Source organism: Lissotriton helveticus, chromosome 4_1 (assembly GCF_964261635.1).
Source record: "Lissotriton helveticus chromosome 4_1, aLisHel1.1, whole genome shotgun sequence".
NCBI classification, from domain to species: domain Eukaryota; kingdom Metazoa; phylum Chordata; class Amphibia; order Caudata; family Salamandridae; genus Lissotriton; species Lissotriton helveticus.
Genome location: NC_136063.1, coordinates 1,659,346,149 through 1,659,365,394, shown reverse-complemented (window position 1 = coordinate 1,659,365,394; position 19,246 = coordinate 1,659,346,149). Strand labels below are relative to the sequence as shown.

The window sequence follows — 19,246 nt, the reverse complement described above, 5'->3', positions numbered from 1 at the left end:
ATAATAGGGCAGGGGGATTTAAACTACCTCTAATTCCCTAGCATATAATAGGGCATGGCAGTTCAGAGGCCAGCAGCCCTTTCTGCACTTGCATGTGTGCACTGCTGACCCTGCGGTCACTTTAAAAGCAGCCCTGTGTTGACGGACTGCTTTTAAAAAGGACATTGTGCCCACATTCAACTTAGGCATTTGGGGTACTTAAAAATGGATAACCTACAATGCTTGGGCATGATAGGTACCCCCATGGTCTCCCCTGGGTGTTCAGGGGTGGGGGGGGTCAGGTATTTATAAATCAGACCCCTATAAAACAAGTTTTATATCGCCTGGGTTAAGTGAAATTGCACATTTCACTCCCAACATTGTGATAAAATGCTGCACAAAATCGACTTTGGTGCTAGGAGCACTGTGCAGGGAGGATCTGTAATATTTTTACATATTCAGAACCCCTAAAGTTTCCCCTAGGTGTTCCATGGGTGAGGGACCTGTAGATACAGGAGGAGCACTTATAAAATATGTTTTATAAGCTGCAAATCACCTGCCACATTGGTTAACATGGCAAGAAGTTATTAACTACAACTCTTGGAGAAGGCTAAAACTAAAATCCAAAGACTTCCCAGAATGGTATCAATAAATTCAACAATACTCCGGAATTCCAGAGCAGGGGGGCGGGAGGGGGGTTAAACACTCTTTTGAACCCACCCAGATGCTAGGCTTAATAAAAGAATGAGCAAATGCAAGGGGAGAGACTATGGAGATTAGCCATCATAGGTGTGTGTTTAGGCAGCTCTTTTCTCCCTGCTGGATAATCAGCTGTTATGAATTTGGAAGAATTGATGCATTCTGGGACAAAATAGTGCAGAAAGTGGGCATACCTTGGGGCGGTGCCCTACACCCCATTGGGCAGGAGTGACTCCTGCTTGACCCAGAGAATTTGGAATAAGTGTCTGAGAGAGCAGAGCCTCTCAGATCTGCTGCTTGAAACTTAAGAAAGCAAGACAGGCCATGCTGAGCAGTTTTGATGCGAGTTTCCTAAGGCCTGCACTCTGAAGATTGCACCTTCTGTTCCATCTAGAACTACAGCCCTATGGACTACCTTGCTGTAAAACGATTACAGAGTATACTCCCTGCAAGCTACAGGTTAACAGAACTCACCTGGAACATCACCACCAAGAATCCTCAACCTGAAGAAATACCAGTGGATTTGTAGGAGTTTTGTGCAAGTGGATTGTGTGAACTTAAGTCCCCAACTTTCAAGGACCATCTTTGGGATTCCAGACCCATGGAGTAAGTTTGAGACACTTTGGGACCCTTTGGGGAATATTAAGAAGAAGTTCCAGAAGTTTGGAGAACTTTGGAGCAATTTCGGAAAAAGCTCCATAAGTGGACGTCTCAGCCTGGTCAGCCAAGCCACCTGCCTTCAACCGTGAGTCGGCCTGCCATCCAGGTGTGTCCAGCTGAAAAGCTCCATAGGTCCTACTTCCAGAGTTTGACCGGGAGTAGGCGAAATCCAAGGCCGTCGAACCTTCACTTAATTCGCCCTGGTGTAGAGCATCGAGGGACCCCACGAGAAAAAGCTCCATAAAAGTTTTCTAAGTCAAAACGAAGAAAAGGTGACCGGGAGCAACCACGAAAGCCAAGCCGCCTGCCTTCAACCGCGTGTTGGCCTGGATCCTTGGTTTGTCTGGCTGGAACGCTCTGGAGGTCCGACTTCCATAAGTTTGATCGGGAGCTTGTAGCAAGGCAATCAGGCAAGCCCTCACCGACCTACGGCGAGGGGTAACTGACCTGGGCTATTCTGACCAGATGTCCCGATAAGGCGCAATAGATTTCTATGTGCTAGAAAACGCTAAATCTTTGAAAATTCACATCCCCGGTACCCTACATTGGATGTTTGTCTTTTGGTGTCATTTTAGAGATAAAAATATTTTCTATGTTTATAAATTGGTGTTGGATTTTTATTGTTCATTGTGTCACAATTATTTACTGAATTGGTGTTTTAAAATGCTTTACATAACTTTCTTTGAAGTTAAGCCTGCCTACTCACAGCCAAGCATAGTAATAATTTTCTAAGACCTATTCTGAGCCCTATAATGTGTTAGTGGCCTTATTGCCAGTGGCAGATGTACATTTGCCCCTACTAATAATCCACTTTCCAATCGATAGTAAGTGCATTTTGGGTGTGAGTTAAGGTTGCATGATGATGTAAACGGTGAAAGAGTATACAGATAGCATACCTCACTTCAGGAATTTTATTTCTTTTTTGGTTTTGACAGCATAGCCCCCATTCAACCCTAACTCCTTTTAACAGTTTTTTTGGGGAATTTCATAGTTTTTTTTGTTTTATTAGGGTAAACATTTATATTCCTTTTTGCATATGTTTATAAAATACCTGTGCGATTTTACATGAGTTATTATTTTATACCAAGTTGGATCAATATTTTAAATTATTTTAATGCTACTAGCACAATGCATATTGGTACAAGGAGGACCATTTTCTACAAGATGATAAAAATATACAAAGCTAGTTCACACTGAGCACACTCAATGTCACACTTTATGAACACAGAGAATTTTTTTAGGATCAAACATACAGTTTAAAACGTATATAATTTACAAATAGATTCATTAAAATTAAACCAACACTTCTTTCTTGTTATGTTATGTTATTTATACTTATAGAGCGCACTGCTACCCTAAGGTGTCCTGGCGCGAAGTACTGGTAACCTGGGGAGCATGGAGATGTTTAGTGAGAGAAAAACCATGTTTTTAATCCCTTGCAAAAGGAGATGAGATCTGGAGCATTTCTGAGATGGAACGGGAGTTCATTCCATGCTTTAGAGGCACAGTGAATAAAGCTTCTGCCTCCTCAATTAGTCTTCTTAAAAGCAGAGGTTTTAACTAATTTGGAACCGGAGGAATGCAGGGTCTTACTTGGGACGTACCACGCACATTTAGATTTAAGGAACTCCAGACCAATCCCATTGACTGCCCTAAAGACGACAGAAAGTGCCTTAAAGGGTGATCTTAGTGGGACTGGAAGCCAGTGCAGTTTCTTGAGTTCTCCTTTGACTGAAGCCAACCTGGGTGTTCCAGTCAGCATTCTCGCTGCCGTGTTCTGGACCAATTGCAACCTGTTCATATGTTGTTTTTGAACATTGGGATAGAGGCTGTTGCAATAGTCCAGATGCGCCATTATGAGTGCAGTGACCACCGTCCTCAGGTTGCTTGCCGACAAGAACTTCTTAATTTTTTTGATTATTCTGAGGACCATGAAGCATGGCGAGGTCACCATATTCACTTGGTCTCCCATGGTGAATTTGTTGTCCACCATAACGCCTACATTCTTGGCTTTCCTCGAAGGCACTGGACAGGAGCCCAGATCCTCCGGCGACCAATCCAGTGTCCAGACCCGTGGATTATTGCCAAATGTCAGCACCTCAGTTTTCGCGGAGTTGAGTTTTAAACAGTTGGACGACATCCAGGTTGAGATAGAGCTCATACAGTTGTGGAACCGATCCCCCAGCCTCCCTTTCTGCTCCCTCCGTCAGCGACAACCCAATTTGTGTGTTTTCAGCGTAGGAGGTGAGCTGGAAACCAAATGACCTGATGATGCTGGCCAGGGGTGCCACATAGATATTAAAGAGCGTAGGGCTCAAAGCCGAGCCATGGGGCACCCCACATGGTAGCGAGAAGGGTTCTGAGGTGTTACCGTCTAGGTCTACGGTCTGAGACCTGTCCGACAGAAACAAATGTAGCAATTTCCATGCTGAGCCCTTCACACCAATATGAGAGAGCTGGTTCAGCAGGACCTTATGATGAACCATATCAAAGGCCGCAGATAGGTCCAGGAGGATTAGTATAGCATTACCTCCCCTATCCACGGCCTCTCTGATTTCCTCGGTTGATTTTATTAAAGCCAGCTCTGTGCTATGAAAGGCTCTGAACCCATATTGCGATGGGTCCAGAGTTGTTAGGAGAAATAAAGTTGCCGAGTTGGCTGTTCATTTCTTTTTCCAGTAGTTTAGCTGGTAATGGGAGCCTGGATATCGGCCGATAATTGTTCGGGTCCTTGGAGTTCAACGATTGCTTCTTCAATAGAGGAAGAACGGAAGCTTTTTTCCAACTTACAGGAAAAATTCCAGATAGAAAACTGCATTGAGCAGAGGGACAAGTGCAGTTCGATAATATACGGAATTTGCTTAATAATCCAAACTGGACAGGGGTCACTAGGGGCACCAGATTTTATTGTGTTCATCAATTTGATCAAGCCTGATTTCTCGATCGGGTTGAAATGATCCAGTAGTTCTGCAGGAGCACCTGATTTTTCTACTTCCATTAGGTTGAGATCAGTCTGATTTCCATCGATCCGACCAATGAGTGAGGAAAATATCGTTTCGATTTTCGATTTTAAAAAAACGTGGTTTTATTGCAGAATTCTGCATCACCCTATTTCTTGGGGGTATTGGGATTCGATATTTTGGAAAACAGTTCTTTTGAGTTTGATTCGGCCCTGGTTATTTGTAAGGAAAAATACTATTTTTTAGCTTCCAGGAGTGCTTGTTTGTAATTGGAAATACAAGTTTTATAGTTTTCCTTCTCAGATTCAGCATAGTATTTACACCATTTCCTCTTGCGCGTATTTATAGACCAATTTCTTGGCCCTAAGCTCCTCCGAATAGCAGTGTAATGTCTGGATGTAGTGGTAGGTCCAGCAGGATAAATAATACATTTGGTTCTAAGGCCTAGATGTATCAAGCCTTTTGCGATTCGTTAAGGCCGAAATTCGCAGAATTTCGGCCTTAACGAATCGCAAACGGACATTTTGCATCTTTTGGGATGTATGTGAAATTAGCAAAATAAGGAATCGCAAAAAGTTGAAGTTTGTGTTAATTTGCGAAATCCTTTCAAAACCCAAAATTTGGCAATTTTGAGGGTGGCATGTGACACACATACATGCCCATAGGGCATGTATGTGCGCCATATGCACACACATGTAAGTTTCAGGGGTGCAGCAGGGTGTCCATGAGACACCCCTGCACGCTTGAAATAATTCTCAAATTGCGATTAGCAAATTGCGAATTCGCAATTTGAGAATTACTTCACAATCATTCCTATGGGCCTCCTGGCCCATAGGAATGCATGGGAAATTATTCCTTATTTGCGAATTCGCAAAATGCGAATTCGCAAATAAAGAATAATAAGGAATCGCTAAAAAAAGCAATTTTTTTACATACATTCCATTATGTGAAATCTAAATAGCGATTCGCTAAAAATCGCTATTTAAGATTCGCAAAATGGAATCTTGATACATCTAGGCCTAAATGTTGTCTTATCTACTTTTAGTACCTCTCGCGCATTTTAGAACATATACATTTGAGTGTTAAAGTACATAATTAATGATAAAAAAAACGTTTTAGATAGTGTCTGCAAATATCTTTTGTGTTTTATGGTAATCTTGGGCCTGGTCTTGTGAGTGTTTATTGTTTATACATATTATCGTTTATGGAATTATTCGCAAACAGTAAGAAACTTTACACTGGACAGGGTGGTATGTTTAGCAGTAAAAATGCCCCTTTTTAAAACATTTAAGTACAAAGGAGCCCATTCACTCACACAATCTTGGAAAGTGTAATGAGATGCCAGTCCACTAAAAGCAAGTGCAAGCCACGCACAGCGAGTCTTGTGCAGTGCAGATTCTTTATTCGCTCTCTGCAACTGCAAAACAGAAAAGAGTGTGTGGCCACACCTATCTCTATTTGATCAATGAGAAGCACACATGAGGTGTGCAGAGAGCAAAAGGTGGACTGCAAAACTGAGAATGTACTACAAAGCTGTGACGGGGCGGAACACCACTGTGAGGAATACGGTGAGGAACATGATGCTTCACGGTGGTCAGCTGTTCCCTTATCGCCCCTTTCTCTTCCCATTCAACAGCCCACCTCCCCTTATCCGGAGGAGTGGCCACTTGCGGACACTGAGCACCGCTGGGGATACGAGGACGCAAGAGGACAAGGCGCCTTTAATTCCGCCAGTGAGGAAGTCGAGACTCCGCCCATCTGGAGCGTCACGGAGCCAAAAGGAGGAGGACCCCGGAAGACATCGGACGGCATTTCCCCGGAGAGAGAAGGCGTTACGGAGTGGAGAGTGAGAGTTGAATCGAGGAGTTACGGAGAAGACGAAGAAGAAGCCCAGACGAGCCCAGCTGTGGACATCAAGCCAGGAGGCCAAAGTCTCGGTGAGTCGCCCCGCCACGTTCCCGCGGAAGGAGCGCGGCTAACAAAGGTACGGGGCAGAGTGGCGGGTTGGGTAGGTCGGAGTGGCCAGCCTATCGACTGACAGCCAGTGTATATAAGTGTACAGTCTCCTGGTTCCTTTCCCCCCATTAGCACGAAAGGCACACTACCGTCTGTTGTAAATACACTCCGCACTTGGTTTCCCTCACTCCCGGCCCCCGAACGTTCTACGCTGGACATCACAGTGATTGCTTTTCTTTCTCCTTTCTGTTCGGTACTGGCCCATACGGAGGACACTGCCTGTGAAGGACATTACTGAAACCTCCGGTCTGGCGGAAACTCCTCCCCTACGTGGACGAACCACCCTGGAACTTCCAGCTTTCCCCAAAGGCGTAAGAACGTAGCCGGACGAGTTTGCACGAATAAGACTCTCTAGCAGGAGAAGAAAAGCGTACATGAAAATAAAATCCTCCTTAAAATCATTACTACAAGTCTCAGACTCAGTTCCTTCTACACCACCTGCTCCCGCCCCCGGTACAAAAGCAATAATTAACCACTTGTAATTCAGTGTGTTGGCAGGTTACTAGGATTTATTGCACATTGGTCTCTAGAGGATACACCAATGAGGCTTCATAAGACTCAGGACATGCCTCATAAACCAAAATGAAAATAAACAGCAAAAGCAAAAGGCCTAAGAAATATCTACTGACCATCAAAAGAAGACATAGAAGCTGGGATCACCAATTGCATTACTAAGATGGGCCTGTCATGTTTAATCTGAGAAATGTGGGTGGATAGAAGAAATTGTTTAGCAACCCCGCACCCTCTCCCTCCCTTGATCAAACACACATGCACATTTTCCACAGGACGAACCAGCAAAAACAGATACAATCTACTGGAAGTTCATGCCAACAATGACTGGGGAAGAAGCTTACAAGGATATTTCTGATAAATAAGTATTTATCACCTCTACAGAAGTAAAGGATGATTACCCATCAAAGACAGACGCTCAGATGGGCCCCAACATCATTGGATACAGAGTGAATGAACTCTGCAAGTATGGCAGAAAGACATAGGGCCGGATTCTGAATACGGCGGTCCTTCTCGTGGTGTGGTTTGCCGCTGCCAACCTGAGGGCCATCCACAGTATTTTGAGTGTGGCGTTTGGACCCCCACAAGACCACCGGCTACGCCGAGCATATTACAAGTTGCATGTCCAACTCCCATTTCCTGGCATAAAACCCACCATAAAAAAGGTGACAGAGAGGCAACAGGGGGGGCCCCGCCGCTCCTGAGCCAGGGTGGGTTGAGAGGAGGGGGGCCCATGTAGTGCCCCTATGGATTTTCACCCACAGTTCCTGAACGGTGTGGCAGGTATGCCATACCATGCAGGAAGGTGCAGTCGGCGGTCTGTATGTTAGGCTCTTCTATGAGCCAAACATCAGCCACCACCAGACTGCTGCAGGACCAACCCCCAGACCAGGATTTAACTCCTAATTTGGGGGCGGTCATACTACAGCTTTGGTTGTCCCACAGCGGACTGCACGTTTTCAACCCCTCTGAAGGACCACCAAAGTCATAATCAGGTCCATAGTAGGCTGAAAAATGTTCAAGTACAGATATGTATTAAGTGCTTAAATCAGAAAGTATCCAGACTTTAAGCTACTTAAATCCAAAGGAACCTGTTGCTCTTAAACAGAAAAGGTCTTTAACAAAAAATGTTAACCTTTGCACTGTACCTGTAAAGTGCAATGCCATTTTCCCATGATTCTGCCCCAGCCAGTATGTGTATCCCAAGCTGCACTGTATTCTAAAACTACATATGAACTGGTTCCACATGGTGACACTGTAGAATACTCAACCTTTCTGGACCGGCAACCCAGTCGAACAGGACAAAATATTATAAGGCATAATATCTGCCTGGGATTGGTTCACTGTTCTTAAAAAACTAGTACTAAACATTGACATAAATTAATAGTACACCATGAAAAATACAAATCAAGGTATGTCACTGAAAATAAGCAAACAATTGAATATCATTCAAAAAAGCACCTGTCACTATCCTGAAGTTTCCTGCTGATCCAATGTCTTATATGGTGCAAAAAATAATTTCCTGCTTGGTTATCCGGTAGATTGGAGTATGGGCACACTTTTCCAGACAGTAAGCGAAAGGTAAGACCATCAATAATAAATCTAAATTGACAAGCTACGAATAAAGTGTAAATTGGAATCAAATTTTGAGGAGGTACCTCAGAAGAAGTTCTTTTGGTAATTTTTTGTTAATAAGATCTTCATCGTTCAAAAAGACCTAAAAAGTAAAAATTGAGACATGATTAGTGAAAATAGATCAATAAATATCGATGATTCAGTGGGAGAATGAACTACATCTAGTCTGCAGCCCTAACTAGTCCACATCTCTAGCTCATTCCTATGACCATGTTCTATAGATACAAAAGCAGAACACAACAAAATACACAAAATGGGGTATTTTAAGTCTTTTCTGTGCGCACAAGGCTAAGCTTACTAAAATAACGGTTATTGCCTTGAAACGAAAATAATCATTGAATGACTGGGGTGTAGGTTTACCTAACATTGCATGTGTGGCGAAACACAGTCTTAAAATCTGAACTAACTTTTAAGGACAAAGCGTGCAGCTTAACACTGGGTGCATATTTACATTTTTACGAAGAGGCCTTGGCAACATGTTAGCACATTGTAACTCAAACAAATAATGGTTTGACTAAATTTTTAAAACACACTGAATACTGTTGTAGGCGCGTTCACAGGTTTCCTTATAATGGGTCTGAGGACAATTTTAGCAAGTATTTCTGCCCATCCTGAAGCTGGTGTATTCATGTGAACAGTGATCAAATAATCGGAAATGGATAAAACTCAGCAACAGTTGGATGAATTACGTAAAGGTTCTCTCTTTTTTGCTAATACAGATTCCACTCATTTGAGTACCCTGATCACAACATATGTAACTTCAAAATCTGGATTGCACATTTGGCTATCTATAAGCACGTTTTGGAGAACTTGGCTTCACAACGAGATACAATGAAATCAGGAGAAAACTGATATTCTAGGATTAACAGCTTTACTTCTGATTCGTCTAGACTCAATAGCTGCAATCTAACAAGCCCAAAAGTCAGGTTTCACATGCAGCATTCATCTTTCACAACTTAAAACAGAAGAGCACAGCAATCTAACAGAAAATCACCTTCAGCCATCCAAGACAATGTGCAATACAATACAACTCGAGCAAATCTGCCAGCTTAGGAGACGCCAGCACCACCTACAACCTGCTATTAAGACACGCAGAATACTTGTAGCATCGCAACAAAAAAAACAAGCATTGGCATAGCCAATAGGTCTCGCCTTTGGGAAGTTATAAGTGTTTAGCGAGAGGTTTTAGCAATGTTTTTCTGGCATGTTGTAGAGCAATGTCTTCTTCTATATTTACTGCAATAACTGACACCATTTTTCTTTTGCAAATTTTATTGCAAGATATTGGTGAGTGTAGTCTGGGCTTGGGTAGGGCCAAGCCCCAGACATGCACAGAAGCAGCTCCTGGAAAGTGCAGGGGTGTAAGATTGTGAAATTCAGATAAACACCCAGATTTACAAACATCGGCGAGGCAGGGCAACCTACTCCACCTCGGATTTAATGGGAGCAGCAGGGCCCACACATCCAGCGGGTATCCTGGTCTGAAAAATGCTACTAGCTTGCAAATAGCGACTTGACGTCTCATAAGAATCACCCAGCCATGGAAGCGCAAGTTGGGGCCCCTGTTTACTGAAGGGGGCTCTCCTTCATGTCAATTGTGTGTGGAGGCAGCGCTGTAAATAAGGCCAGGCAGGGGCCTATTTATCGAGGGCGGCGCTGTTGAGAGGACAGACGCCGACCGTTGTGTTCGGAGGGGTCTGATTACCCATGTAGACAGGCCTTGTTCTTTTTTATTTCAAAATACTATTTAATAATTTCAATAAAATAATCTAAGAATAAAGTACCTTAATAGCAGCCACAAGTATTACAAAAAATAAGCTAAAGCCGATCCACGCCCTTCTCTGGGTCAATCGTCACAATCGAGAATTACCCAGATAGATCCAGTCGGAGCCTTGTGTGAAGCTCTTTTATCAAGACACCATATCTCAAGTCCTCAGGTTTTCTGTATTCAGTTGGCACTATGTATGACGGGTGCCAGTCTGAGATTTAACCATTGGCACACCGTGCCCCCCAAGTCCTCCTGTCCAAGGGCACCGTTAATAGCAGAGGGGAAACAATGCTGCAAAATTGCCACTGTGTGACTGACATCATTGGAAGAGCAGTTAATGTCTCATGCCACGCAGTTCACATCTGTTCACAAAAAATCTGCTTTCTCTAAAAAGACCGTGCCAAGACTGTTCACGCTGGGTTCAACCTAGCCTCACCCACCATGACCTATGTAATGGCTTTCAGCTATGAAAAGGTGCACCAGGTGATAGCAGCGGATGCTATGGCGTGCCGTGCGCATGAGGGGAAGAGTCTTGTGGAGGGAGGACGCCATTTTATGAGCTCAGCGTTCACGCGGGTGACTATATGACCCAGTGATGAGCAATAAAGGTGATTTCAAATAGCTATCCCCAAGGAATTCTTGTGCGATTTCCATAAGCAACGACCTCAGAAAACAGCATCTTGGGTGCTTGCAACAAAGGTGCCTGGCCAAGAAGAACCCCCTCTTCTCAAGTTTACCATCTGTCACTGCAGAGCCAAGTACGCCTTTTTATGGAGGAGTCAAGGATGGGATATTTTGTATTTTATAGCTTTATGATGCTTGCCTGGGAGAGCTGCTAATGAGAATAACATTTACATTAGTAAATAGACGGTTGCGCTCACACATTTGAATTGAAGAAAGCCTAATACCTTTTACAAACCAAAGAAATCATGTAACACATCAAAAAACGGCAGTAAGCTTAAGGAACATAATAATGAAAGAGAAAGCACGCTTGGCGCCGCGCTAAAGTAAACAAGCCCACACAAAACAACAAGCCTGGCTGCTAAAGTTAAAGCAACGGCGCTGTGTTTAATTAGTAACCTGATCCACAACGCGACGAGGAATGCAGCTGCACCCTGCCCGCTCCTGAGAAAAAAACGCTGTGGGAGTGAACATTTGAAGAAGAGGTGGGACATGCGCCCGCCTTTGGCCATTTGCATGCTTTCATTATTGAAAGACACGCGCAAAGGCCAATCCAATGTGTACGAGGAGTCAGACCCACACGAAGAAGTTTTGAGCGCTCACAAGAAGCCTCCCATAGAGCAGCTCAGAAAGTCAAGAAAGCAACACATACAAAAGCAGCTTTGCCATGGACATCATATTACAGAACTCTGAAAGATGCAAACAGCTCCAGAAGGGGCATATCTGCAGCTCTGACCATGATCTCAGCAGCCGCACCAAGAGGTCTTAAAATAATTGCCCTGACTGCTCAGCCCAGCATATACCTGCTGCATGGGCCTCCGTGATACAACAGGTAGCCCCAGCTCCCATAGAAGTCCTTCAGCAGTGACACCCCTATATAAGGTGCAACAAGTAAAGCGATTGCACCCACGAAGGCCAAAAAAACAAGACAGTTGGCAGGGGGCAAGATGCATAATTTCACCACAGAGTAAATGGTCATCCTAGCCTCGTATGCAGCTGCTCTAACATTTAAGGTAAAATAGGGATAACTAAAAAAAATATGTGTCGCCTCACTTGAAAGTGGTCTGTGCACAACACAGCAACACTCGGGCACAGCTTAAGATCAAATATGTACAAATGAATTTCCACAGACAAGGAACATCTAAAACAGATACGGAGCTAAAAAATGGACTCTGGATCTTAACCAAAGGTACCCACCGACATGGTCAATGAAAGAAGTTATGGCTTAAACTCTCACAAAGGAAATAATTGCTGGAATTGCTATGGCTAACACATGTAATGCAAAAAAGGGATGTATGAAATGCTTGAACTATTGTCAGCCACTAGTAATTAATTATTCAAGCTGCATCCCAGTCCGTTGATATTTTGTTCACTATGTCACCTTAGTTTGGACCCAGCCATATGCAGATCGGTCTTGACCTTGCTTAAGTGAGAACAGTCCAACCCGAACTGCCAAGCCAGGTCCTTTCTGAACAGAAACACAAGATACGCAGGACTGGTTTCACGGTTTTTAGGGCTCATCAGTCAGGTTCACTTGGTTATTGAAATGGTTTCTGACCTACACATTTCAGACATGATGGGACCAGGCACACTGGTCTTACAAACCCTTGTACACACCTACTCTAAGCCCTTACAGTATTTCCCTTAAAGCGTGCAGCCTTTCCTCGGTTCCTAAGTTACTAGATAGCTTGTATTGATCAAAAGGATTGACTTGCGTCAACCGCTTACATTCAGCTACACAAATGTTTCCAATATTTTACATTGGTCTTCAATTGGCACACCCTGTACCACTTTTTTTATAAATTAAAAATGTCACTTCGCTCTCTGGTAAGGAGAGACTTTTAAGCATTAATGGTTTAATTAGCACATTTGTATGTTGGGAGTCCGCATGCAAACAATGAACTGAGCAGGCGCCAATAATTGCTGGTATAAACCTTTGGCTTCAGTGCTCTAATGTTTGGACTTCTGTTTATCCCAGTTTAATTTATACCATCCTACTTTCTGTTGGTGACACGGTCACATACCTCTATAACCCCTATGCCTCAAATTGTACCATTTATTAAAGACCTCCAACAGCTCAGGTGAGTAATTTAGAGAAAGGGCTTTTAATAACTGGAGTACCCTTCGGCAGATGCCTATAATGCTTTGTGAAAATCATTGTTTGTTTTGCTTCTGAACTCCTTAAAATTGTGTTGGTCAGTGGCTTGGTCGCGGACCAAAATGGCCGCACAGTAGAAAGGCTTCTGCCCAAGCCTCACGAAACTCCGATATAATCCTCATCTCCGGCCACGCCAAGCGACCGGAGACCAGCGCCATTGCGGGAGAGTCCTCCCAGCTCCACTTGAGAGGAATATCTAGGAGGAAGAGGAAGAGGAATATCTAGGAGGAAGAGGAAGAGGAATATCTAGGAGGAAGAGGAATATCTAAGAGGAAGAGGAATATCTAAGAGGAAGAGGAATATCTAAGAGGAAGAGGAATATCTAAGAGGAAGAGGAATATCTAGGAGGAAGAGGAAGAGGAATATCTAAGAGGAAGAGGAATATCTAAGAGGAAGAGGAATATCTAAGAGGAAGAGGAATATCTAAGAGGAAGAGGAAGAGGAAGAGGAATATCTAAGGAAGAGGAAGAGGAAGAGGAAGAGGAATATCTAGGAGGAAGAGGAAGAGGAAGAGGAAGAGGAATATCTAGGAGGAAGAGGAAGAGGAATATCTAGGAGGAAGAGGAAGAGGAAGAGGAATATCTAGGAGGAAGAGGAAGAGGAAGAGGAATATCTAGGAGGAAGAGGAATATCTAGGAGGAAGAGGAAGAGGAATATCTAGGAGGAAGAGGAAGAGGAATATCTAGGAGGAAGAGGAAGAGGAATATCTAGGAGGAAGAGGAAGAGGAATATCTAGGAGGAAGAGGAAGAGGAATATCTAGGAGGAAGAGGAGGAATATCTAGGAGGAGGAGGAATATCGAGGAGGAGGAGGAATATCGAGGAGGAGGAGGAGGAGGAGGAGGAGGAGGAGGAGGAGGAGGAAGGCTGAGGGAACGTACCTCGAGGGCCGCTGGTGGCAACACTGCGAGCAAAGGGAGTGGACAGAGGACCCGGTGTCTTCTCACTGAGGGAGGCTACTGGCTGCGTGCTGAGCAGTGCAGCCCTACTGGGAGGAGAGGTAGGAACCTCCGAGGGGGCCATGTGTAGCAGAATTAAATCCAGGAAATCCAGTAGAGTTGAAGAAGGAGTTTATTACCAGATAACTCCACCCAGCGTACAGAGCATCCCTTCGGTGGAAAGTACAAACGTCACTGACAAGCATCGCTCGAACTTCCCAGCTGACGCAAGGCAGAATGGAAGACGTAGAAATTTGTATGCCCAAAAAGGGGTAACGAAAGTTGTTAACTCTTGAGATTCTTTTGATAAGGAAACTTGATGACAAGCTGATCTCAAGTCGATAAGGGAGAACCATTTAGCACCCCCTAGGTTTGCTAATAACTCGTGGATCTTAGGTAGAGGGTGGCAGTCTACAATAATATTTTTTATTAATGCGCGCAAGTCCGCACAAAGCCTAATTTCACCAGACTTTTTGCAGGAGACTACGATGGGTGCAACTAATTGTGAGGAATCGGTAGGTCTATAACACCTTGGTCACAAATTCTTTAAAGTCTCTTTCAATTGATTCCTCACACTTAAAGGGATAGAGCGTACTTTATGTGAAATAGGTTGAGCCCCAGGAACTAATCTAATGTGGTGCTCAAAGCCTTTTACAATACCCACTGTGTCGCTAAAAACTGGTTTGAACTCTGAAATAATCTCTTCTTGAACTTTAGGATGTGTATACGACAAGCTACAGGGAGTTCCCCGACCTTGATTGGGTTCTCATCACCAGGAACCAAATATAAGCCCATGCGAGCAAGATCTTTCCATCCGATGATATTTTTACCTTTCTCTGCCACATACATTTGTGTCATAGTTTCTCTACCAAGGCATTGTACCAAACCGGAGAAGTACCCAAACATATTTATGTCTTTATCCCCAAATGCTTTTGGATTTACATCAGATGGAAGGAGATCAACCTTCCAGTTCCATAATTCATAAAAAGTAGTATCTCTCAGAATTGCAATAGGCGACCCTCAGTCAGCCATCACCTGTAAAGGAACATTGTCAATTATAGCAGAACATAAAGGGCCTTTTATGGAATTTTTTTCACCATCACAGTCGAACGTTACAATTACGTTGTTTAGCAAATTACTACAAGCTTCAACATCTAAATCAACACAGTTCACGTTAAATTACTTTTTAACATGTCTACATACCCCCTGAAAGTGACCTTTTTTTTTACAAATAACACATCGTTTGTTGATGGCGGGGCAGTTAGGTGAATTATCTATGTGGTTTTTGGAACCGCATCTGTAGCAAAACAAAGAATGTTTCTTTTGGACAAATTTAGCATTTTTGTTTTTAACATTTACTGCATATAAGGAATTGTCTTGGTCGGTTTCTGATGATGAAATGAGATTAACTCCGCTTTTAGAGTTATCCTGCATTACTTTACTGGAAAGAGTGGAACGTTCAATGCTTAAAGCTAGGTCAATTACTTCGGATAGAGAAGGGTTTTTGCATCCTAAAATTCTATTTCTAATTTTACGTGAAGCGCAATTAAAAACAAACTGGTCCCTGATATAATCATCAGAAAGTGGTCCGAAATCACACGTAGTTGTCAAAACTCTAAGTGCAGATATATACTCTTCCACTTTCTCTTCCTCTCTTTGTTTTCGGCTATACAAATTATGTTGTTCAAGCATGATGTTTGTTTCTTCTGAAAATTGTTTTTTAAGGCGTGCAACTGCTTCTAGATAAACATTCCACTGTCCATCACCTGCATGAGATGCTGGCGGTGGAATAGGTACAATACTATGTAAAATCCATTGTGCAGCTTGACCAAGACATCCAATTAACAATGCAAATTTACGAGCAGGTGCATAACCAACAGCGTCAATGGCAACTAAATGGTTTTCAAAAAGCCTAAACCATTCAGACCAAATGATTTCAGGTCTACCAGGTTTGCTGAGAAATGGAGGTGGTTGGGTAATTTGTTGAATATTAGCAATAACAGTTTAAAAATTAAAACAAAATTTCAGATTTAACGAGTAAAATAAAGCCCTGGAATTATAAAAATGAGAGCTAAACAGTTCAGATGCACAGTCAATTGAACTGTGTGTGTCGCTGTTGGGAATTCTAACACACGACAGTTAAAGCGTGTGTATCACTGTGTATCACTGAAAATTCAGGTAACTCGATGGTGAAGCTTGCGCGTCGCTGCTGAAGATCTAGTCGAGCTATTAGCGGTTTAAAATATGGTGAATATTAAGTAAAGCGTGCACGTCGCTATTAAGATCATTGACGTGCTGAAAAAATAATAAAATACTTCTTTAAATAAGAGCAAGTAATTGAGCGTGAGCGTCACTGAAGATTAATCCAGAAGCGCTGTCAAGCTCCTTTAGAAACTAGAAAAGATACAATGTATCACGCGTGAATAAAGATCAGACAGGTGGCGCTGTTGAATGTATGACGTCGGCATGTGCGGCGTTCCTCATAAGAAAACCTGCCATGATTAGTAGCTCAAACACTAAGGAAAATGAGCACTATCCAATTATAGGCAGAAGCGCAGATACTGCAAAGAATGGCAAAGTTCATTAGCCAATTAGGAAGTGTCTCTTATGACAAGTGAAACCTGCTGATTGTTTAGGCACTCGATAAATCCAAATATGTCAGTAGAGTGCGGGCCAATGGGAGCTCCGTAATATTGAAATTTCACGTACCTTTTCCGGGTCAAACCCTTGAAAGACAGCAAATCCAAAGTCCAACTGAAAAACGTCGAGGAACAGGATGTCGATAATAAGTGTACTTAGAGATGGTAAGTCGGTTAGGGTTGACGAAGGATGTGAAAAGAAGCAAATCCTCTGCGTGGGTGGGGTTACTCCCCGATCGTCGCCAAATGTAGCAGAATTAAATTCAGGAAATCCACTAGAGGTGAAGAACGAGTTTATTAACAAATAACTCCACACAGCGTCCGGAGCATCCCTTCCGTGGAATGTACGAACGGTCACTGACAAGCATCGTTCAAACTTCCATGAAACGGATCGACCATGCTTGAGCCACATATTCAGAATACAACAATATACGGCGCTAATGTCCCCTAGGGAAACGGCGATAAATCACTGCTTCAGATTGATCCAATTGAAAATTCTACACAGAACGTACATGTCTGCCCCCCTCCTAGCCAAACTGGGAAGACGCCCGGATGAGATGTGTCTCCGCGGCTGTGGCCGCCCTGGCACCTTTTACCACGTCCTCTGGGAATGTCCAATTATCCAATGGTTCTGGGACAGAGTGGTTTGTAAAGTGGCAGAGGCGTTGGGGAAACCTATTCCTCTTTCCCCTAAGGAAGCGCTTCTTAATATATGGGGTGCTACAGACCTCGCTGAGATGGAGCTTCAGTGGGTGGCCTCGGGTTTCCTGTTGGTGAAGCGAGCAGTGGCAATGCACTGGGGTGCCCCCCGGAGGCCTCTCCTGGTGGGTTGGGTGGCGGAAATGGGCAGATGCATGCTGGCAGAAAAATCTGTATTTAAAGTCAGAGGATGCCCCAAGAAGTGGGATAAAAAAATGGGGACAATGGAATGTTTATAGAGGCGAGATCTGTGCCTCCCCTCGGTGGAAATGGCAATGGATAGGGGTGGATCGAGACGATGTAATGATCTTTAAAGTGATTTTTCTGTCTCTGCCTGATTTATTGATTCTGTATTTTATTGCCTAATTGCTGGATGATGACTCTGCTATGTTTGTTTCTTCAATAAAATATTAAAACAAAAAAAAACAACAATATACAATGCAATCCAAGAGGCATCACACGCAACACGCGAGTGAACAATTATTATACAATAAAGCATCGCGCGCTACGCGTGTGATACACGCTTACCACTACACCCCGGCGCCTCGGATGAAAGTGAAAGCAGCGACTAAGAGCGATGCGCCAGCCTGGGGCCTCGGCGAGTGTCATCCGGAGTCTGCTCAGGGCAGGAATCAGCACCCACTGCAATTGGAGGAAGGTGCGTGTCTCGCGGCGAAGCACCCGCCGCCCGCACTTCCTGCTGAGACACTTCAATATTTGCCGCCTACCGTGCCCAAGAGTTGGTGACAGCACAGTTACAGTGTAAGCGCCCTGTGGGAGTTGGAGGACAGCAGAAGACTTGGGCTTCCCGCTCGGGACGAGGACCGGGGGAAGCAGTGCGGCAGCCCTGGCCCCCTAGTGGGGGGTTGACGTCACCGGCCTGTGCGAGTGAGCCAAGCCACACATCGGCAGAGATGTACCCACCTGGGTGGAAGAAAGGAGAGTGCAAGACGGTGTAGCATAGCTGCCAAGGTTTCAGATTGCGATATGTGACATTTTCATAATTTCAGTGTAATCATGAGTTGCATTTCAACTACAATGAGTGACACTTTTTCGCAAGCAAAATCAAGCAATGAAGATATGGGAAACATATAAATATCCAAATTTACATCCATTTGAACAACGAGAAACTCTAAGTTAACTGCTGCAAAGTATAAGAAAAGACTTAGTATGCCGCTGGATACATGAGCAGTAACCATGACGGCACTGGAAAGCTGACAGAGGACATACTCATTTAGGTCCCAAATAGATTATGGAAACTCAAAAAGCATAGTTTAAATATTTGTGAAGTTAATAGCTGATTGTTTTTATGACACTGGTGTTAAGCCGTACCTATCCACCAGCCAGGATGACACCTGAACAAAAGCATAGTTGACGGCGTGAGGAATTGAAGTGGGCCCAGCTGGAACTGAACGCAAAATGGCTCGCTCACCCGAAACACAACAGTTCACATGAATAAGAACGAACTCCCATGGTGCCCTTCCTTGACCTGAACAACCTTCCAAATAAACACTCACACGTCAGTGGCTGTGGGCCCAAGCTCACAGTCAAAAAAATAAAACGTACTTGGAAGTCTCTGCACTCAGTCACAGTTCGGCTTTTGTTTGCAAACTTTCCAATGCTGGCTAGAGGACCGTGTTGCACTGGTAACTCGGAGACTCTCGGGGGCCATTAGAACTACTGCAGGTGAGTGCAGTCAATGGTATCTTAGCTCACTGTAGTCCGTCGCCGCCGATAGTGCTTTTAAAGCCGTCTGCATAACACATGCCTGGAACAGACACGATTCTGTCAGTGCCCCCACCCTTGAACACAAGTGAAGGCCGGGCAGCAGGGGTTAATCCCCAATTAGCATTTATTAACATCGCTCACTGCGGCAGGGACACATGACTGATATGCGTCTCGGGCG

At 43.9% G+C, this 19,246-nt stretch overlaps 1 protein-coding gene across 1 annotated transcript in view; it reads right to left on the bottom strand.

The window, feature by feature from the left end:
* FBXL2 (F-box and leucine rich repeat protein 2) overlaps window positions 1-19,246 on the bottom strand; it is a 477,680-nt gene that overhangs the window by 383,107 nt on the left and 75,327 nt on the right. The window contains exon 2 of the mRNA XM_078688338.1: window positions 8,483-8,541. Within this exon, the coding sequence (XP_078544464.1) occupies window positions 8,483-8,541 (59 nt within the window). The remainder of the gene's footprint in view (window positions 1-8,482; window positions 8,542-19,246) is intronic.